We start from the raw sequence: 19307 nt of genomic DNA on the forward strand, positions 1-19307 counted from the left end.
AGCTTGAGCAAGCTCCGGGAGATGGTGACGGACAGGGAAGCCTGGGGTGCTGCAGTCCATGGGGTCACAAAGAGTCTGACATGACTGAGCGACTGAACACCACCACCACCAAGTAGCCTCAGATGGCTCAGACTGCCACTAATGAGCTGTGTGACCTTAGGTATGACCCTTAGACTCTCTGAGCCTCTGTTACCATACCTGGAAAAATGGTTACAGTCAGGCCTTCCCAGTACCACTGCCACCCCACGCACAGGCAGCCCCAGTCTGCATGGGCTGTGCCAAGCAGCCTCACTGTTGTCTGGACATTCATGACACAACCACAACACCAGGGGCAGCGTCTCCTAGAAGCTCGCTGTGGTGTGCATGCAATGAGGCTCTCTGAACCCACATGAACTTCTGGAACCTATTCTGACTTGGAGCGGAGCACAGGAAAGAGGGAGGAGAGAGAACACTGAGTGAGGAGCATCCGCTTCTATCCTCTGCTCTTTGTCACCACCCATTTCCTCTTGCCCTGGGCTCCTCCCCATTGAATAGCTGCCAGATTGCTTAGGTTTCTATTTCTTCATTAAGCCAGCCGGCGAAGTGGCCAGCAGCTACAGAGGTGGTGGAGACATGGCCTTTGGTGGTGCCCAGGCTTCCTACATAAACCCAGTGAGTTCCCGGGGCTGGGGGTGGCCTCAGCTGGGGGAGGGGAGGGACAGGTGTCACAGCTCCTGCAGGTGACAGGAGCTCTTGCAGGGAAATGGGTGGGGGGGGGGGCATCCAAATGAGAACACAAGAAAGGCAGACACACCTGCCGGCGTGATCCTGACAGAATTTCTGCTCCGAGCTCGTCTCATCCCTCTAGCACCACCCAGGGCTGGAGTGGATGAGCATCACCAGGATTCAGTAAGCAAAGGTTTACTGAGTTTTCTCTGGGTGCCATCCTGCTCTAGATGCTCAGCGGGGGATGAAGGGCCTACATCATAACTAGAAAAGAGATTATTAATAATTTTTTTTGCACGAAGGGAGAGGTACACAGGGCTTCTGGGGAGGCTAACAACCCAACTCGGAAGCGAAGTGCACTTACCTTGAAGATGGCCTCCCTGGGTTCAGCCACGTACTAGCTGGGTGACCACAAGCATCCTAGGTGGCTCAGCGGTAAATAATCCGTCTGCCAATGCAGGAGATGTGGTTTCCGTCCCTGGGTGAGGGGACGGAGGAGGAAATGGCAACGCATTCCAGCATTCTTGCCTGGAAATTGCCATGGACAGAAGAGCCTGGCAGGCTACATTCCATGGGGTTGCAAACAGTTGGACACAACTAAACCACTGAGCAGGCACTGACTTGCAACCTCCAGCAAGTTGCTTTACCTCTCTGGGCCTCAATTTTGCATCCATACAATGGGGATAATCCTCAGGTCACCGCCCAGGGCTGGGGGAAGAATTAAGCGAGGTAGCCCACTGAAAGAGCTTGAAAGGTGTCTGTTTCACTGTGGAAGTGTTTAGAATTAATAGGAGTCTGGGGGTGGCAGGGAAGTCCTCCTGAGGAGATGTCTGCTCCCTGAAGGGTGAGAGAGTAAGGCAGGGCAAGTCAAGGATATCTGAGAAGGACCCTCTGGGGAGTTATGGGGGGAGAGGGGGCCCTGTGGGGTGCACGGGTTGTGTCTTGTGCCCTTTGCCTCCTGTGTGGAGGCCCCATCGCAGGTGGCCTTGTTTAAACCCTGCGAGCCTTATCATCCCCAGGTCATAAACGGAAAACAGGTTCAGACAGGTGGAGGTCACTTGTCAAATGTCCCCAGATGGTAAGTGACCAAGGAAGCAAGGGCCCACAGAGAGAGACCTGGGTGAGGAGGAAGCAGGCAGGCGGCAGCCCGGGTCTCAGGAGGTTTCCATGCTCCGTGTGTCCTGGGCCTGGTCCTTCAGTAGGAGCCTCTCCCAACCTCAGCTGCCTGAGAGGCTGGGCAGGTGGGCTGATGGAGTCCTTCCTGGGGAGGCGTGGGGGGACAGCAGGTACTGGGGACTGCTGCACTCCACACTCAAGCCCACCTCCCCGGGGCCCCGCTGGGCCTGCTTGCTCCAGGCAGTGTCCAGTGGCCCTTAGCTCACTTTGGGGGGCTCCTGTTGGGGTTGGAGGAAGCTGGGCCCCCCCCAGAGGGTGCCTCCATGGTGACCTTGGGGTCAGGACGTGACACCTAGGTTTCCTTCTTCCTCAGATGGGGGACCCAGAGCCCTTTCCAGGCCCTGACGTTTTATTATTCTGAAGACACATTTTTCCTTTCTAATCCTTGGATTCAAAAGCCAAAGATTTGAAATTAGAAGGAAATTCCTTCTATCGACAGCAGAGAGGCAAAACAGAGCCTCGGAGTCTGGACGAGAAAGAGGCTGGTGCAGCCCCCAGGGACCAGCAGCACTGTCCACCCACGTGGCCGCCCGCCCCCGGGTCACCCAGTGACCTCTAGTATGCGGGACCTCACTTCCTCCCGAGTGTAACATGAGGGTCACCCGCCCGGCTGGTCAGCTGAGTCAGTGCCTCTAGGATATGCCTCAGGAGCACCCCTATTGCTCGCCCATGCCCCCCTCTGGTCTCATCTGGCTCAGTCCCCAGAGGGCCAGGAGGGCAGCAGCCATGAGTCAGGACAGGACTCACTGTTGGGTCCAGGAGGGTCAGGGCTTCACCGTGAGAAGCGGCCCGGGTGAGGGCTAAGAGTGTGGGTGCTGGGATTCAAACCTGTCTCTTTCACTGCCCAGCTGTGTGACTTCGGGAAAGTTAGGCAACCTTCTTGTTCTGTTTCCTCATCTGTAAGCACGGCACCAATAATGACCTGCATGGCTTCGAGGAAATGGGATGATGAGATAACAAAGACAAGGAAAGGAGGCCACCAGACGGGTAGCAGCGCTGCCCTCTGCGGGTGAGCCCCCTGCTCAGGTGTGGCTGGGTGGTCTCTGTGACACGGGGTCTCCAGAAAGGGAATTCCCACCCCTGGCCTGTAGGGCCTGGTTCCTCTTTCTGGAAGGATATGAAGAGGAGGGAAAGATCCTCAGCCTTCAGGCATGGCCAAGAGCTGAGACCTAGTTTGGACCCAGCAGAAGGATTAAGCCATCCTGATGCAGACAGCTACCCTTGTCAAGTCTTTCCAGCCAAGGACTTTCCACTTAGCCTTTCACCTAATCCTCTTAAGGACACTGCCAGGCTGGCCTCGCTAGTGTCTCACCGTTCTGAGGTGGGAACTGGGGTGCAGACAGGTCATGTGAATTGGTCAACATCAGAGCTGCCAGCTTGGGGAGTTGGGAGGCGAGTCCATGCTGTGGGGCCACAAATCCAACATAAAAATCCTTCCTCCACGTCCTCTAGGTGCTTCTGTTTCTTGCTAAGATAACAGACACACAACACACACATGCACGGAGGGGTCCTTGGCCAGCCAGGCTTAAAGCAATACAAATTTATTCTGTTACAGTTCTGAGGTCAAAATCTAAAATCAAAGTGTCAGCAAGGCTGTTCCCTTCTGGAGGCTTCAGGGGAGAATGTTTCCTTGCCTTTCTCAGTTGCCAGAGACCGCCTGCTTCCCTTGGCTTGTGGCCCCTTCCTTCTCCTTTAAAGCCAGCAGCTTCTCGCTTCTGTTGTCACAGCTACTACTGACCCTCCTCTCTGCCTCCCTCTTTGAGGACCTGGGCCCATGCAGATAATCTACAATAACCTATCTCAAGATCCTTAACCTAATCACATCTGCAAAACCCCCTTTGCTGTATAAAGTAGTATATTCACAACTTCCAGGAATTAGCATGTAGACATTGTTGGTAGGGCAGAGGGGAGGGTGATAATTATTCAGTCCACCCTACCTTCCTTGGAGTCAACCAATATTAATGGTTTGTATGAATCATTGCAGAAATGTTTTTACATAATGCTTTATTTATAATTAGTAAATATATGTATATAGCCTCCCCCACCCATTTTTGGAGGAGACAATGGCAACCCATTCCAGTGCTCTTGCCTGGTAAAACCCATGGTCAGTAGAGCCTGGTGGGCTGCAGTCCATGGGGTCGCTAAGCGTCAGACACGACTGAGAGACTTCACTTTCACTTTTCACCTTCATGCATTGGAGAAGGAAATGGCAACCCACTCCAGTGCTCTTGCCTGGAGAATCCCAGGGACAGGGGAGCCTGGTGGGTTGCTGTCTATGGGGTTGCACAGAATCGGACACAACTGAAGCAAATTTGCAGCAGCATCCATTTTTGAATAATCCATGTGGCATCATTCTTTATCAATTCTCAAAGAGTTCCCTTCTTCCTCTTTTTTTTTTATTAAGTCTCCATACAGTCCATTGTATGGAACACCAAATTAATTTAACTATTTTCTTCCTAGTGGACTTTTGGACTTGCTTTTGATTCTTTACAATTACAATGCAGCTATGAATAATCTTGTCTTTAGGACTATACTCAATTTGAAATAATCTTGTGTTTCAGAATTTGAGGATGCCATTTAAGACATTAAAATCTCACAAAGCTTTTTGGGGGAATCATTTCCTAAGATTCTTTACTGTCTGAGCCACGGCTTCCTTGGTGGCTCAGAAGTTAAAGAATCTGCCTGCCATGAAGGAGACTCAGGTTCAATTCCTGGGTCAGAAAGATCCCCTGAAGAAGGGAATGGCAACCCACTCCAATATTCTTGACTGGAAAATCCTATGGACAGAGGAGCCTGGCACTATAGTCTATGGGATCGCAAAAAGTTGGGCATGACTGAGCAACTAACACACACACACACACAGACACACACACACACACTTCCTAAGATTAACTGTACTGCCCGCCCCCATGACCCACACAGGGCTTCCTCCATCCTGCCTTCCTTCTGTGCCCTAAAGACCTCATCCCATCACACTGTGCGTTCAGTTCTTTATACCTTCGTGTGAATATGCTTGAGGGAGGCGCCCATGCTGCCAGAAGGATATATTTTAAGCCTTGTCTTTCATGATGGTATGAAAGGTTCTTAAGAGGCTTCAACAAACAAATAAGGGGATTCTTCTTCAGGAAAGTCCACCATGGTGGTCAGCCTAACTGGGTCAGGCTGATCCTACTCCAAAATCACTGACATGGACAGAAAACAGAACTCAGAGGTGCAGAGAGGTTGTGATTTGCTTAACGTCACCAAAGTATTTAATGGCAGAGTTCAGACCTGACCTGGGGGCCACAAAAGACACCTCTGCCAAGGTCCATGGAGAGCACAGTCTGTCTGAACGGGATCCTGGCATCACTGGGTATCTCCCAGGGCCAGCTGTGCACACCGGGCTCAGAGGGGCTTCCCTGGATTCTGAGTGGTTGTACGACTCAAGGACACAGGGTAGGACAGAACTGGGCTGTTGAGTGTTTTCTGTTTGGCCAGCACAAGGATTACTTTAATTTGCTGCCAAAGAAAACGTGTAATGCGGAGAGAACGGTATCATAAACAACACACACCCATCCCTCAGTTTCAACTCTTGACCTCTCTGCTTCTCCTCTACCCAAGCCTCCTTCCTTTTCCACCCCTGGATTGTTCTGAAGCTAATCTAGATATATCATTTCATTGCAAACATTCATTATGTGTTCCTATCATAAAGAAACTCTACAATCCTTTTTTAAAGGATTTTTGCCCCAGAAAGTAGAAAGCTTTACAGAGAAATAAAAATCCAGATTTCTGTCTCCTAATAAGTTGGAAGTTCTGTCCACACTGGCCTGGAAGGTAATCACAGGTTACAGTTGAGTGGACACTGCTCTTTAGATAAGGAAGATGATGCCTACTTTGCTTCAGTCCCCACCACTCCCGACTGTCCCATACCTGGCCAGATCAAATATGTAAATCACCTGCCTCATTTCTGTCAGCATTGCATGTGTGTGTGTGTGTGTGTGTGTGTGTTTTCCTTCTTTTCTAAAAAAATAGTTTCTATATTTTTATTTTCTATTGGAGTATAGTTGATTAACAATATTATGTTAGTTTCAGATGTACAGCAAAGTGATTCTTTATACATATATATGCATCTATTCTTTTCCAAATTCTTTTCCCATTTAGGTTGCTCCATATCATTGAGCAGAGTTACCTGTGCTATACAGTAGGTCTTTGTTGATTATCCATTTTAAATAAGCATTTAATTTTTGTAGGGAACTGACTTAAAGGAAAAGGTAGACAAGACTTCAACAGCTTGAAAAACGTGAAAATTGACTAGGAGACTGTACTGTGTGTAAGGCAATTTGTAGAATCCAATTAGGCATTTGGAAGGAAGCCTCGAAAGTTGAATTGTATCCAATTTAGGAATTTTTCTCAGAGACCAAGGTGGAAGCGGTGGGGGGTGGGGGTGGGGCAAGCAGTAGAGAGACAACCTGCTACATTACATGGTGGAATCTTCCACAGACTTTCTCACTCAATCATGAATCTCACCCTAAAAGTGGGGTTTATCCCTATATCACAAATGAGGAAACTGAGGCAAAGAGAAGTTAAGTAAGCTTCCCAAGACCACTCAGGTTAACGAACAGCAGATCAGGATTCAAACCTGGAGGATGCCTGGCTCTAAAATGAAGCCTCTTCACCAGAACCATGGATCCTTTATTTATTTGTTTTATTAAAACCTTTTTATGTCTGCACTGGGTTGTGTGTGGGCTTTCTCTAGTGTGGAGAGAAGGAAGCAGGGGACACTGACCACTATCTCTTCCCTGCAGGTGGTCCCCTTCACTGGGATGATCCAAGGGGGTCTCCAGGATGGACACAAGATCGCCGTCATTGGGGTCGTTCTTCCCTCAGGCGGGAACAGGTACCGGCAAGCATCTCTCTCAGCCTCACCCCTCAGTGAACCACAGCTCTGTCAGCTCAGGAGGGTCCACCCAGCATCCTCCAAGCATCCTCACCTGGCTCAGGGGGTGGGAAGGGCTTGGCCCTGCCAACAATGCATGAGACCCCGGGCACCTGCACATAGCATCCAGGGCACCATTAAGCAGACTCCATAGAGACAGCGGGGGATGGAGGCTCACGGTTAGGGAGGGAAGCAGGCCAGCCCAGAGGCGGAGTTCTGGGACTGAACCTCGTACACAATGACCCAGAGCTGCAGATCCGTCAACTTTCTCCATTTCCTACAGTCACTTGCATCTACTTCAGAACCCTCATGTGGGCTGATGTGGAAATATTTAAACTTGCCTTCAAGGTTGCAGTTTGGTCTCTCAGTTTCAAGGTCGTTGCTGCTAAAGCCAATTCAAAATATAAATATCTCAGCGCTGTTTCCCATCCCCCCTCCTTCCCGAGGTGGGCTGTCTGGGAACAGATAAGAGCTTGCACAAATTCTCAGAGGCAGGCGTGTCATCAGTTGCTCAAGCAGCCCTGACTGACCCCTGCCGAGGGCCAGCTGACCCAGAGGCCTACAACCTGTGCCCGTGTGGGTGGGGTCCAGGTGGGCTGCACCCTGAGATCCACAGTGTACACCGAGGCCCCTCTGGACACGTGACCTCTCTCAGGAGCCTCCAGATGACTTCCTCCCCTGCCTGGTGACACAGTCATACTAACCATGGGACTCTGAGAGTCTGCAGTGCCCCCAGGGGCCTCAGAGGGAAGTGAGACACTCGGTTTCCCAGAAACTGTCCCAGCAGGGGAATCGGGAACCTTGACTCTGAACCCCCACCCCTCTCTCTCCCCTCCCTGTGCCGACCCTTCCTCCCATCACAGCAGGGCCTTCTACTCCCACTCTGTCTAATAGAGCCTGTCTCTACCTCTGAGGGTCCCCCTTCCGACAGGAGCTGCTATTCTCTCCTTCCCTGGGGTGAAATTTTCAAAGGAACACAGCCAAGAAGCTGGAGGGTGGCAAAGGGAAAATTACACCCAGATATTTCAGAAACACTATTCTTCACTTTAAGAGGAACAGGGACTTCGATTTTCTAATTCTCGAATCACTTGGAACATCGTTTCCTTTTGGTGTTCCCGGAGGGCGCACCGAGGGCTCAGGTCCCAGCCAGTTCTGCTGTCTTGCTGGCTGAGAGCTCACCAAGCACCTTAGTACTGAGGACTGCATCCCAAACTCACCCCCGTAACTGATAAAGCAAACGGGTTCTCAGGGTTTCCCTGGAAGGCAGGTGGGCACCACTCCACGCTTCCACTGCAGGGGGCAAGGGTTCCAGCCTTAGCTGAGGAACTAAGATCCTGCAGGCCACGCTGCACAGCCCAAACAAACAACGAAGAAACCAAAAATGGGCCCTGCAGATAGAATGTCCGCTGAGGGCCGCCCATGGGTGTGCCGCAGCGCCGGGCTCTGTGGGGATGACGCGGGAGCGAGGCGCGCTCTCTGACTGCTGTGTGTTTGTTGGGGAGACCAGAGTGACTCTGAGAAGCAGGCTGTGAACTGCACTGGTTCTGAGTTCGGGCAAGGTGGTGGGACAGACTTCTTGCTGGAAGAACCTCAGACTGGAACTTGGTTTGGGGACATGCAAGAATTCCATCTGGGAAAAGTCAGAACAAGCATCAACTGCACTCCCTTCATGAGCCAAGCCCCGTGGAAGCTCCTTTTTTATTTTAGCCCTCACCTTAGAGTCATGGCTGTACCCAGAGGAAGTTGAGAAGGTGAGGAGAGATGGGAACAAAGAATCACTCACTTGGCATCCCCGGGCCGCCTTGGTCATCATCCCCGAAGGGAGGCAGTCGCCCCTTTCCTGGGTGGGGCAGCTTGAGTAGTGTGGTCTCGGTCATCGCAAGTGACAAACAGGGCATTGTCAGGGGTCAGGGCCCAGGCCTGCTGACCTCACTGGGGGCAGGTGGACACACGACAGCCTCCACTGAGGGACAGACACACACTGAGGTCCCCACGCCCGGAGAGCTAGCGTTTATTCTGTGTCTCCCCTTTAGACACCATCCCTGTAGGTGTCCCATCAGTGTCACCTGTTCTTTCCATTTGTCCTCTGTCCCAGCTTAATGGACGTGGGCAGGCCTCGGCGACCACTTGTCCAAAAGGCTCTCACTTCCAGGCACATTTTTCGACTTCCAACTTGGATACAAATTTCTTTACCCATAGAAATTCACACTGTAAGGGCAAAATGTGGTAACTGAACAAAAAGACATTAGTGCAAATTAGGTGAACAAAACAGACAGCAGCAGACTAGGGGTGGGTACCAAACAGCCATGCAGGCTGTACCCAGATTCCCAGACGGATGTCAGTCAAAAGCTTGAGAACTTCCTGTTCCCACCCTTGGGAGTAAACCAGGACACCATGCGCTGCCTGATTTCCCTCCATCTAGGTTTGCTGTGAACTTTCAGACCGGCTATAATGACAATGACATTGCCTTCCACTTCAATCCACGGTTTGAAGAGGGTGGGTATGTGGTCTGCAACACGAAGCAGAGAGGAAGCTGGGGGCCGGAGGAAAGGAAGATGCAGATTCCCTTCCACAGGGGGAGTTCGTTTGAGCTCTGCTTCCATGTACAGAGCTCGGAGTTCAAGGTGAGTTGGAACTCTTCTCTTGTCCCTTCAGCTGCCTGTCCCCTGGCTCAATCAGGCGCCATGTATGGTCTTAAAATAGTCACGTGAGCAACACCTTTGTACAGAGAAGAGGATCATTTCCTTGTAAGGCTGCAGTCCCCTTACACACCTTCACCTGCATCTACAAGTGTACCTGTTGCTTCTTTTACTCCAGAAATAAGCACTAGAGAAGTCACCATGGCGCTTTTTGGCCTCCTGGTGTCTTTACAGTCCAAGTTATTTCCATTTCTCTGTTGTAGTCCTTCTTCCACTCCAGGTCCCTGGGAACATTTCTTTTCCTGTTACCTTGTTGCTGCCTTTATCCAGGTGTTATTAATGACTTGGTTTTGCAGGACACTGCACTTTGCTTTTGCAAGCAGAGCAGTGTCTCTGGGCTCGGGAAGCAGGCTGGGGTGGGGGTGAGTCCATCTGTGTCTGTGCTTCTCTGTGTGAACACAAATGTCACCACCCCCTTGTCACATAAACTGATGTCCCCTCTCCTCTGCTCCCCACCAATATTTGTATGTATATTTCAATATGCATATTTCAATAATGCCCCAGGTGAGCTATGATCAGAAAGACAAACCTACTGCAATAAAAACAGCCAGAAGAATGAAAAAGCAATGGCTAGAGCCAGACAGAGATAGTGTTTGGATGCCCTCTGAGTCTCAAGCATGTTCCTGTGACTGGCACATTTCTGAAGGCTGATGCCCAGATCTACAGGGAATAAATGTGAAAACTAGATGCAGGTCTCAACTTCTAGAAGCAAGGGTCCCAGAGGCTCAGGTGTGCTCCCACCTGGCTGGGGTCCCCCTCCTGCCACATGCACGTCTCTCGGCAGGTGACCGTGAACGGGAACCTCTTCATGCAGTATGCCCACCGCGTGCCCTTCCACCGAGTCGACACCATCTGCATCACGGGCATCGTGAAGCTGTCCTCCATCAGCTTCCAGGTCAGACTGTCCACCCAGCACTCATCCCCAGGGGCTGGGTGTGGGGCCCAGTTCACTGTGCCTGGGCCCTGCTGTGTGGACTCAAAGTGCCGGCCAGTCCCCTTTGCAGGCGACTCTGGGGACACGCCCCTGGCTCCCTTCCCCTCCTTCTTGTATCGCTGTCTCTATCTGGGACACCCGCTCAGTCTTCTGGACTCAGATGCCACTCGTCTCTGTTACTTTCTATCCCCACTCTGCTTAGGAGGCCGTGTGGTGGTAGAAAGAACCCAGGCTTGGGAATCAAACTGAATCCAGCTCAAATCCCCAGCTCTGCCATTCTCATCGGTTGCGGGATCTTAGACAAGTGACTTCACCTCTCCCAGCCTCAGTTTCCTCAGTTGTGGAGTGAGCAGGGTCTGTTGCCCCACGGGTCGCTCGGTCAGCTCAATGAGGTCACACCCATTGAGGGCACAGAACAGCCTGCTGGGCCACTCCCAGGTCTATTTGATCTTCTCTGCATTTTGAAATTTTTAACATGTAACCAACATCTAAAAGGTCAAGGGCAGTTTTACAAGATGAAAGAGTTCCGGAGTTGGATGGTGGGGATGGTTGCACAACTGCAGAAGTCGCCCTAACACCACTGACCCACACACTTAAAAAGTAGTTAAGATGGTCTGTTCTATGGGATGTGCATTCTGCCACAGTAGCAGAAAAAAGGTCTGGTAGTAGCACATGGAAATCTGGATTTCTGTTTTTGTGTGAAAACTGGGAAGACTGGGGTACTGTGGGCCCACGTTCTGTAAGGGCCTCGGGCTCCTCACTGGGAGCTGTTGTCAGCACTCTGGCGTCTGTGCATGCACCTTGAGACGGGAAAGGCACGCAGCAGACCCTCCACAAGTACAGGGGCCTCTTCTTTGGTCTTCATCTTTCATATTCCTTCCCTCCTTAACTCGCTTCCACGGGGGTGGAGGAGAGAGGAGAGAAAGGTGGAGATGGAGAGAGAGATGGAGGTGGAGAGAGAGACAGAGAGATGGAGATGCAGGTGGAGACAGGAAGTGGAAAGAGAGGTGAAGAGAGACAGGGATGGAAAGAGAGATGGAGGTGAAGATGGAGAGATGAAGGGAGAGAGAGAGATGGAGGTGGGGAGAGAGATGGAGAGAGAGATGGAGGTGGGGAGAGCAGAGGTGGAGAGAGAGATGTAGGTGGGGAGAGACAGAGGTAGAGAGACAGATGGAGGTAAAGAGACATGGAGAGAGGGATGGAGGTGGAGAGAGCGCTGACCAGCCTAATGTCACTCACTGCAGCCCAACCTTCCCTCTGCCTGTCCTGCGCATCCCTTGCTCCCCCACCTGCCTGGTTCTCTCCTCCCTGCCTGGCCCCTGCTTTTCCACTCTTCCTTGGCTCCATTAATGCTTCTCTTCACCCCACGGCGCCTTTTGTTTTAACAGAACATCCACGCAGCTCCCAAGCAGCCCGCCTGCTCCATGGTGCAGTTTTCCCCAGCTGCCTGTTTCCCACCCAGGCCCAGGGGGCGCAAATCAAAAGTGAGTTTAACAGAGGCCTGGGGAGGCTGAGCGTCAGCATGAAGGACAGAGTGTCTGAGGCTGGTCTAGTCAGCAGGCCAGCCAGGGTCTCCAGGCCCCAGTATGCCCAAAGTTCCATCCATACCCCCCAGCCCAGAGCTGGGGACCTGGGAGTTGTCCTCAGCTCTTCCGTCTGTCATTATCTCTCCAGGGCACCAGCGCCTCTCCTCCCAAAGCCCCTGGCTCAGTCCAGACCATCTGTCCCCTCATCACCCACCCATGGTCTGCTTCTCCACCCCCACACACCCACCCACCACCACTGTTTGTTCCCACATACAAATCCGATTGCATCTTCCCCCTGCTTTAAAGTCCTAAAGGCCGCAAGTCCTTCTAGAGAAAGCCCAGATTCCCCAACAGAATATGCAGAATCCTCCCCAGGCTTGCCCCAGCCTCCCTGCCGGCCTCACCCATGAAGCTCACGCGACCTCCATTACTCACGAGGGGCAGTCTCGGGCCACCATGCTTTCGGCACGTGATGCCCCTGTGCTGAAAGCATGCCCTGCCACTCACCCCCAGCCGACCCTGAATGGCCCTTCGAAGCTCTCCTTAAGTGTGGCTCCTGTGGAGCAGCGTCCCTGATTGGTGGATCACTGGATGCCCCTGCATCCCTATAGACTCTCGATAACTCTGTGCCACGTCAGACATCACGTCCTGCTATAATTGTGCTTATGTATGTCTCTCCACCACTCCCCTCCCCTGCTTCCCTACACACACCGGGCCCTCTGTGGGCTTGGGCTGTAGCTGGTTCAGTCGTGTATCCCAGCATTTTCCACAGCACCTGGCATGCAGTAGGGACTCAGTTAATGAATGTGGAATAGGTTTGCAAGAGGAACAGTCTGCTGGGTGAAGGCAGGGTCCCAGACAGGAAGGGGAGCAGGGCCTGCCCTTTCCTCGGCCACCTGAGGGGAGAGGGGTCTCTCTACCCAGCCCTTCCCACGCCCATCACGGTGCAGCCAGGATACCTGCTTCCTGCCGTGTGGACCCAGGACTGGTAGAGCACCAGGGAGCCTTTGCAGGGCAGCCCGACTCTGGCCCTGGCCTGGGGAGGAGGGGCGTGATGGATACTATCAGAAGAACTGGGTACCATTTTCGATTTGATCTCTTGCTATCTGGGTGAGTCTGGGCAAGTTGCCTAATTTTTCTGAGAACTGGTTGCCTCACCAGCAAAACAGGAGGTAAGGATGCCTCTCTCATTTGTAAACCCTGAAGCCAGAGCCTGGCTTATGGTGTGGGTGTTCACCATATGGGTGAATTAGGGCACCGGGAATGATGGTTTTGTCTCAGGGAGCTAAAGGAAGCGAAATGGTCTGTATCAGATATGGCCTCCTCTCCTTCTGAGGGCGTCCCTGGTGGCTCAGAGGATAAAGAATCTACCTGCAATGCAGGAGACTCGGGCTCAATCCCCGGGTCGGGAGGATCTCCTGGAGAAGGGCATGGCAACCCACTCCAGTATTCTTGCCTGGAGAATCCCATGGAAAGAAGAACCTGGCGGGCTACTGTCCATGGGGTCACAAAGAATCAGAAACATCTGAGTGACTAACATTTTCACTTTCCCCTTCTGAAGGAGCCAGCAGGAAAGTTCCCCCTCCTCCACTTCCAAACCCTCCCAGACACTGTTGCATAACCACAGTGTATCCTGGCGGGGGAGGGTGAGAATCTGGGCGCCGAGAAGGCTCAGAAAGGCTTGCTTGGCAGCAGGAAGGCGGCATTTCTTACCACAGCTCTCGCCACCATCTTACCCTCACACGGCACCAATGTTAACCACCATTTTCGTTTCTCATCCCCTTCAGCCTCCAGGGAGCTGGCCAGCCAACTCGGCTCCCATTGTAAGTCTCCTGCTCTCTCTTTAGACGCTCTTCCCTTTGTTTCTTCCTGTGGGTTAAAAGAGAGCTTCCCTGGTGGCTCAGAAGGTAAAGAATCTGCCTGCAATGCAGGAGACCTGGGTTCAGTCCCTGGGTGGTAGTTTTAAAGGAGGGAGCAGAGTCAAACATCAGGCTTCTCCCGCTGGAACGTGGAGCCCCCAAGGCCAGAGCCCGGGACCGTCTGCCCGGCTGTGGTGGTAACAGTGGGAGGGTCTGGGGTGTGGGGGGAGGTGGCTGCCCTGATGAATTGGGAAGCAGCCCCGAGGGCCACTGGTTTGCTCAGGCCCCTGCAGTCTGTGGGCAGCCGCAGGACACCAAGGCCCCGCTTCCACTTCTTCCTTCTGCAAAGTGAGGCTATGCTGGAGTGATTCCCCTAAGAAAGGCCACATGCCACAAATGCAGCCTTATTTCTTCTCAGAAGAAACCTTTGCCCCTGTTTCATCCCCTTAAGAGAAGAAATACCTCTACCCACCAATTTGGAGGTACCTTCTGGCTGGTTACAAGCTCAAGATGAAACTCTCCTAAGAGGAGAGAATTAAGTGTTAAGGGCCACCTCTGGGGGCAGGTGGTGGTTCTCGCACAGGTGAGAGCTGGTTAAAAACGTGGTTTCTTCCTTCCAGACTCAGACCGTCATCCACACCATACACAGCACCCCTGGACAGATGTTCCCTGTAAGTCTGAACACTCTGGTCAGCTCACAGCCCTACTCCGTGCCCCTTCACCAAAGGCTGAATTCTCTAGGTCCAGGGTCAGGAAGAAAGCAGTTTAGCAAGGAGGGTGGGGACATTTGGGGCTGAGGCCCTTCGCTCAGGGGACATGCACACAAAACTCTCCTTAGAGACGGCAGATTCTGGATCAGGCTGGATTCATCCAGCGTAGCAAGAAATAGATCCCCTAGGGGCCGGCAGGAAAACCGGTCCTTCTATCACTGGGGTGGGGGGTGGGGGTGGCGCGCAATGCTCCCAGTAGCTGGATACAAGACCCTGCATCCAGAAGACGAGTCCCTGGCATGTCTATCACTGCTGATCATGGACGTAGACTGCTTCTCTGCCACCGCCTCTTGCCGGGACATGCGCACAGGGACCCGGAGTCAGCGGGGCTGTCCCTGGAGGGGCTGAGGGGCAGGTGACCATGATGGGATCCAGGAACACGAGGAAGTCCCACCAAGGCTGACATGGGGAGGAAGGTGGCTGGGAAAACCCAAGGGCTGAACCCTTTGCTACTTACGTCTCCTCTTGGAGCATCCGCTCTAGAACATGCAGTCTCACGAGAAGGTATGCGTACGCGAGGGTGCGCACTCCCGCCCTTACGTTCTCAATCTCGTTTGTACAGAATCCCGTGATCCCACCCGTGGTGTATCCCAACCCGGTTTACGTAAGTGGTTTCTCGGGGAGGAGGGGAGGTCTGGTTTGTGCTGTGCAGGGTTGGGGGGAGGGGGAGAGCGCAGCTTACAAAATTAAAAGCAGTGCCTTAGTAAACGGAAGTTCTGGAAACTTCCGAGTAACTTAGAAGACTTACAAAAGGAACTTTCACCTTTAAAATCGTCCCTTCACCCTGAGCATATCATACAGCCTCCCCTTCTCAGCCTGAGCATCCTTTGCATCCAACCAAAGCTCTTTTCCTGACGGTAAATGTCCATTAATTTGAGGAATGCTAGAAAGGTTTTCTTTGCCATTTACTGAACCAAGTAAAGATACCATGGAGTTCTTTCTTGAAGACACTCACAGACACAGCAGACGGTGGGCTGACAGTCCAGATGCATAGAAATTGGCACAAAGGTCCCCCTAGGGTGGCAGCTGCTCTGGCTGCTGCTGGCTGACCTGCCCCACCCCCTCCCCACAGCAACTGCCTTTCTTCACCTCCATCCTGGGTGGGCTGTACCCCTCCAAGAGCATCCTGGTGTCGGGCACCATCCTGCCCAGTGCTCAGAGGTAAGCCAGGGCTCCCGGGGAGAAGAGACACCCCAAGGTCATTCTGGCCACCCCTCTGCCTCGGGGCAGAGAGTCCATGGGAGTGGCCCGCCCCCCAGGTTCTGCATCAACCTGCGCTCAGGGAGTGACATCGCCTTCCACCTGAACCCCCGCTTCGACGAGAACGCGGTAGTCCGCAACACGCAGATCAACGGCTCCTGGGGGCCTGAAGAGCGAAGCCTGCCGCGAGGGATGCCCTTCTTCCGAGGCCAGAGCTTCTCGGTGAGATGTCGCCACCTGGAGCTCGAACGGGCTCTCAAGGGGCAAATGGAGGCGTGGTGGAGGGCATCTGGGGGCACATTGATCGAGACAAGAGCTGATGCCTCTAGCCTGAGGCCTGGCCTCAGAAGAAGAGAAAGTGTTCACCAAATGACTGCTATTATCATTTTACTGTTACTGCCCTGCATAAGGCAGGGGGCAGGTACTATCGGCTGTTACAGATAAGGAAATTAATTCACGAGTGTAGATTACTTGCTAAGGTCACACAGCCAATCAGTGCAGGATGGGAGGTGTCATTCATTCACTCACTCATTCAACAGTCATTTATCAGCTGTTTCATCCGGGTCCACTTTGAGCAGGAAGTACCCTAGGTGCTGGGAGGAGCTATGATGCCAGCGGTCTAGGTCCTGACCCCACGGAGTTTACAGTCGAGGTGGGAGGTGAAAGAAGGACAGATCACTGTGAAATAGCAATGGGTTCCACGTGGAGAGCAAAGTAGGATAGGGAACAAGTGAACCCCAGGGTCATGTGGCCTTAGGTGGGGGAGGTCTCAGAGGAGGCCACAGTGCATGTGGGACCTTAGTGGTGGGGGGAGCCCAGCTTGGAAAGATTAGGGGCAGCAGAGGGAAGGGTCATGGGCACGGCCTGTCTAGGAAGCAGGGAGGACAGGGAGGTGGGGGGGGCGGGCGGGAATTCTGGAGGCTGGGATGACACAGAGCTAGATTCTCAACCCTGACTACACACTCAGATCACTTGAGAGCTTGGGAAAAAAAAAAAAAATCAATGCCTGGCCCCACTGCAGGCCCATGAGGGGGTGAGCCTGGGCACCTGTATTTTTTTTGGGGGGGGCTCACTGGGTCTTCATTGCTGTGCGTGGGCTTTCTCTAGTTGCGGCAAGTCGGGTCTACACTCTAGCCGCAATGCATGGGCTGCTCGTTGCAGTGGCTTCTCTTGTTGCAGCTGTGGGCTCAGTAGTTGTGGCACCTGGGCTCAGTTGCTCTGTGACACATGGAATCTTTTCAGACCAGGGACCAGACTGGGGTCCCCTGCATTGGCAGGCGGATTCTTAACCACTGGCCCACCAGGGAAGCCCCATCTGTGCTTTTAAATATGCCCTAATACTCCTCCCAGAGTTGAAGATGACCGATAGAGGGCCTTGTGGGCCATAGCAAAGGAGGTTGGATTTTAGTACCAGGTGTTGGTGTGTTGCAAGCCAGAAAGCAGTACCCTTTGATAGCTGTGTGACCTTAGGCAAGTGACCTAACTGCTCTGTGCCTCAATTTCCTTATCTAAAATATGGGACTACAAGTAACACCAATCTCCTGGAGAAGCAAGAAGGCAATGAGATCGTGTTTGTGACACGCTTAGGACAGTGCCTGGTGTGCAGGGACCGCTCTGCTGGTGTTACTGTGCGGTGGGCACGGTGATAGTTTCACAGAAGTATTGCTGCTGCCGCTTGGAGGATGTTGGGAAGGAAAAGACAAGTTAAGGGGCTGCCGCAGCAGGAACCCAAGCACTGACCAAGCCTGTGTGCTGGGTCCTAGGGGTATGGATGACAGAGGCCAGGCCTAAGGGGGCATCTGACTACTCGATGGGGGTCAGGAGGTGGGGAGCTTCCCCGATAGCTCTGCAGGTAAAGAATCTGCCTGCCAATGCAGGAGACATAGGAGATGTGGGTTCAATCCCTGGGTTGGGAAGATTCCCCTGGAGAAGGAAATGGTGACCCACTCCAGTAGTCTTGCCTGGTGAATCCCATGGACTGAGGAGCCTGGCAGGCTCAAGTCCAAAGGGTCGCAAAGAATCAGACACGACTAAGCGACTGTGAACGCACAGGAGGTGCGGGAAGGCTGGGAAGGCTGGTTGGAGGGAGGAGGGTGAGTCCTGAAGAGGGATTAGCAGTGATCCATGTGGACAAGGTGTGCAGAGTGGGGAGCAACGACATTCTGGGTGGGGGTGCGAGGCAGGGAACAGAATGTGTAAAAGGTGCTGGGAAGGAGAGTGCGAGGCATGTTTGGGCAAGAGTGAATCCTTCGGTGTGGCTCAAATGCAGGTGTGGGTCTTGCTTGACTGAAGTTTGTGGAAGGTGGGAAGGAGGGAGGGAGACTAGCCTGCCTTCCGCTTGAGGACAGCCCAGGTGGGGTGCAAATAAATGCTAGGGGGCCTGTCTGTGCAGGTGTGGATCATGTGTGAAGGCCACTGCTTCAGGGTGGCCGTGGATGGTCAGCACCTGTTTGAATACCACCACCGCCTAAAGAACCTGACCGCCATCAACAACCTGGAGGTGGGGGGTGACATCCAGCTGACCCACGTGCAGACATAGACCAGCCCCACCCTATGTTGCTGTCTGGATCTGCTCACCACCCACATCGTCCCTGCCCCAGCCCCAACCCAGCCCCAGCCTGCCCAGGATCTGGGGGCTTTGCTGGAGAGACCACGACCTTGACCGGCTCTGTTCCTGGCTGCAGCCAGCGCTGAGCGGAGAGGGCCGCTGGCCAGGACTGGGCAGCACCCAGAGCCTGCAGAAGACGGGTGGTCCACAGGCAGAAGGGCCTGTTCAGTTCCTGTGGCAGAAAGGGGAGGGTCCTGGCCTTCCCAGGCTCCAGGCCTGCAGCCCCACCTGCCTCGAAACCACATTCCCATCCCCCATTCAAGTTCACCTAGTCCGAGTGCCAGCTGTCACTCCACGTGGAAAGCAGTATCCTCGACTCCTCCCCTTTCTCCAACCTTGACCCTGTCCCCACTCTGTTCAATCTACCCTGCTGACACCCCCGTGGCCCCCACTAATGGACCGGGACCTTCTCAGCAGGGGGCTGTCCCTTTTCCCAGTGTCCTTCGAATAAAGAAAGAAAGAAAAAGACTTGTTGATACATGTGCATGGGATAGTTGTGGTTTACTAAATGAATCTGGAGACATTTTGTTGTCTCCGGAATTGGGAAGATCCTGGCTGAGGGAAGGAGGAGGAGATTTCACTGGCTCACTTTGATCAGGGGGCTTCCTGACATTGGAGCCTGCTCCCAGCGGGTCCCCCACCCACCCCACAAGGGTGTGAGAGAAAGCTCAGGCCCCCCTCTGGACGGGAATCTTTGCTGGGAGTTTGGTGACAGAGATGAAGCCCAGAAAACCAATGGCTCCATGCTTCTGAAAGGGCCCAAGGGCTGGGCCCGGCAGCCACACGGCAGGGCCAGTTCAGCAGAACCCTGGGTCCCGATGGGAGGAGGGGGCCGGTGAGCTCCGCAGAAGCTGGCTCAGAAGAGAAGCCTGTGTGTGTGGTTCTGCTGTGGGTGCCCCGGCATCGGGGGTCAGT

General features: G+C 53.3%; 1 protein-coding gene across 7 annotated transcripts; it reads left to right on the forward strand.

The window, feature by feature from the left end:
- The first annotated feature begins 544 nt into the window (after positions 1-544).
- On the forward strand, positions 545-18860 carry LGALS9 (galectin 9). 7 transcript variants are annotated; one of them, XM_020902090.2, is made up of 11 exons: positions 545-651; positions 6666-6757; positions 9219-9420; positions 10280-10390; positions 11818-11913; positions 13743-13778; positions 14435-14485; positions 15147-15188; positions 15657-15745; positions 15844-16006; positions 18160-18860. In XM_020902090.2, exons 1-11 carry the CDS (start codon positions 613-615, stop codon positions 18253-18255), a joined length of 1017 nt encoding a protein of 338 aa, XP_020757749.1. In that variant the 5' UTR covers positions 545-612; the 3' UTR covers positions 18256-18860. The 7 variants fall into 7 exon arrangements, with proteins under 7 accessions (XP_020757749.1, XP_020757748.1, XP_070334846.1 ...); XM_020902089.2 differs by having other exon boundaries at positions 18177-18860; XM_070478745.1 differs by lacking the exon at positions 15147-15188 and having other exon boundaries at positions 18177-18860.
- Positions 18861-19307: the final 447 nt, after the last annotated feature.

Source organism: Odocoileus virginianus, chromosome 17, assembly GCF_023699985.2.
Source record: "Odocoileus virginianus isolate 20LAN1187 ecotype Illinois chromosome 17, Ovbor_1.2, whole genome shotgun sequence".
Taxonomy (NCBI): domain Eukaryota; kingdom Metazoa; phylum Chordata; class Mammalia; order Artiodactyla; family Cervidae; genus Odocoileus; species Odocoileus virginianus.

Bases quoted from the DNA above. Each gene is read 5' to 3' on its own strand.
- LGALS9 (XM_020902089.2), top strand. From the start codon at position 613: ATGGCCTTTGGTGGTGCCCAGGCTTCCTACATAAACCCA. The intron at 9,421-10,279 runs GTGAGTTGGAAC...GTCTCTCGGCAG, and splicing joins TACAGAGCTCGGAGTTCAAG to GTGACCGTGAACGGGAACCT. The intron at 13,779-14,434 runs GTAAGTCTCCTG...TCTTCCTTCCAG, and splicing joins CAGCCAACTCGGCTCCCATT to ACTCAGACCGTCATCCACAC.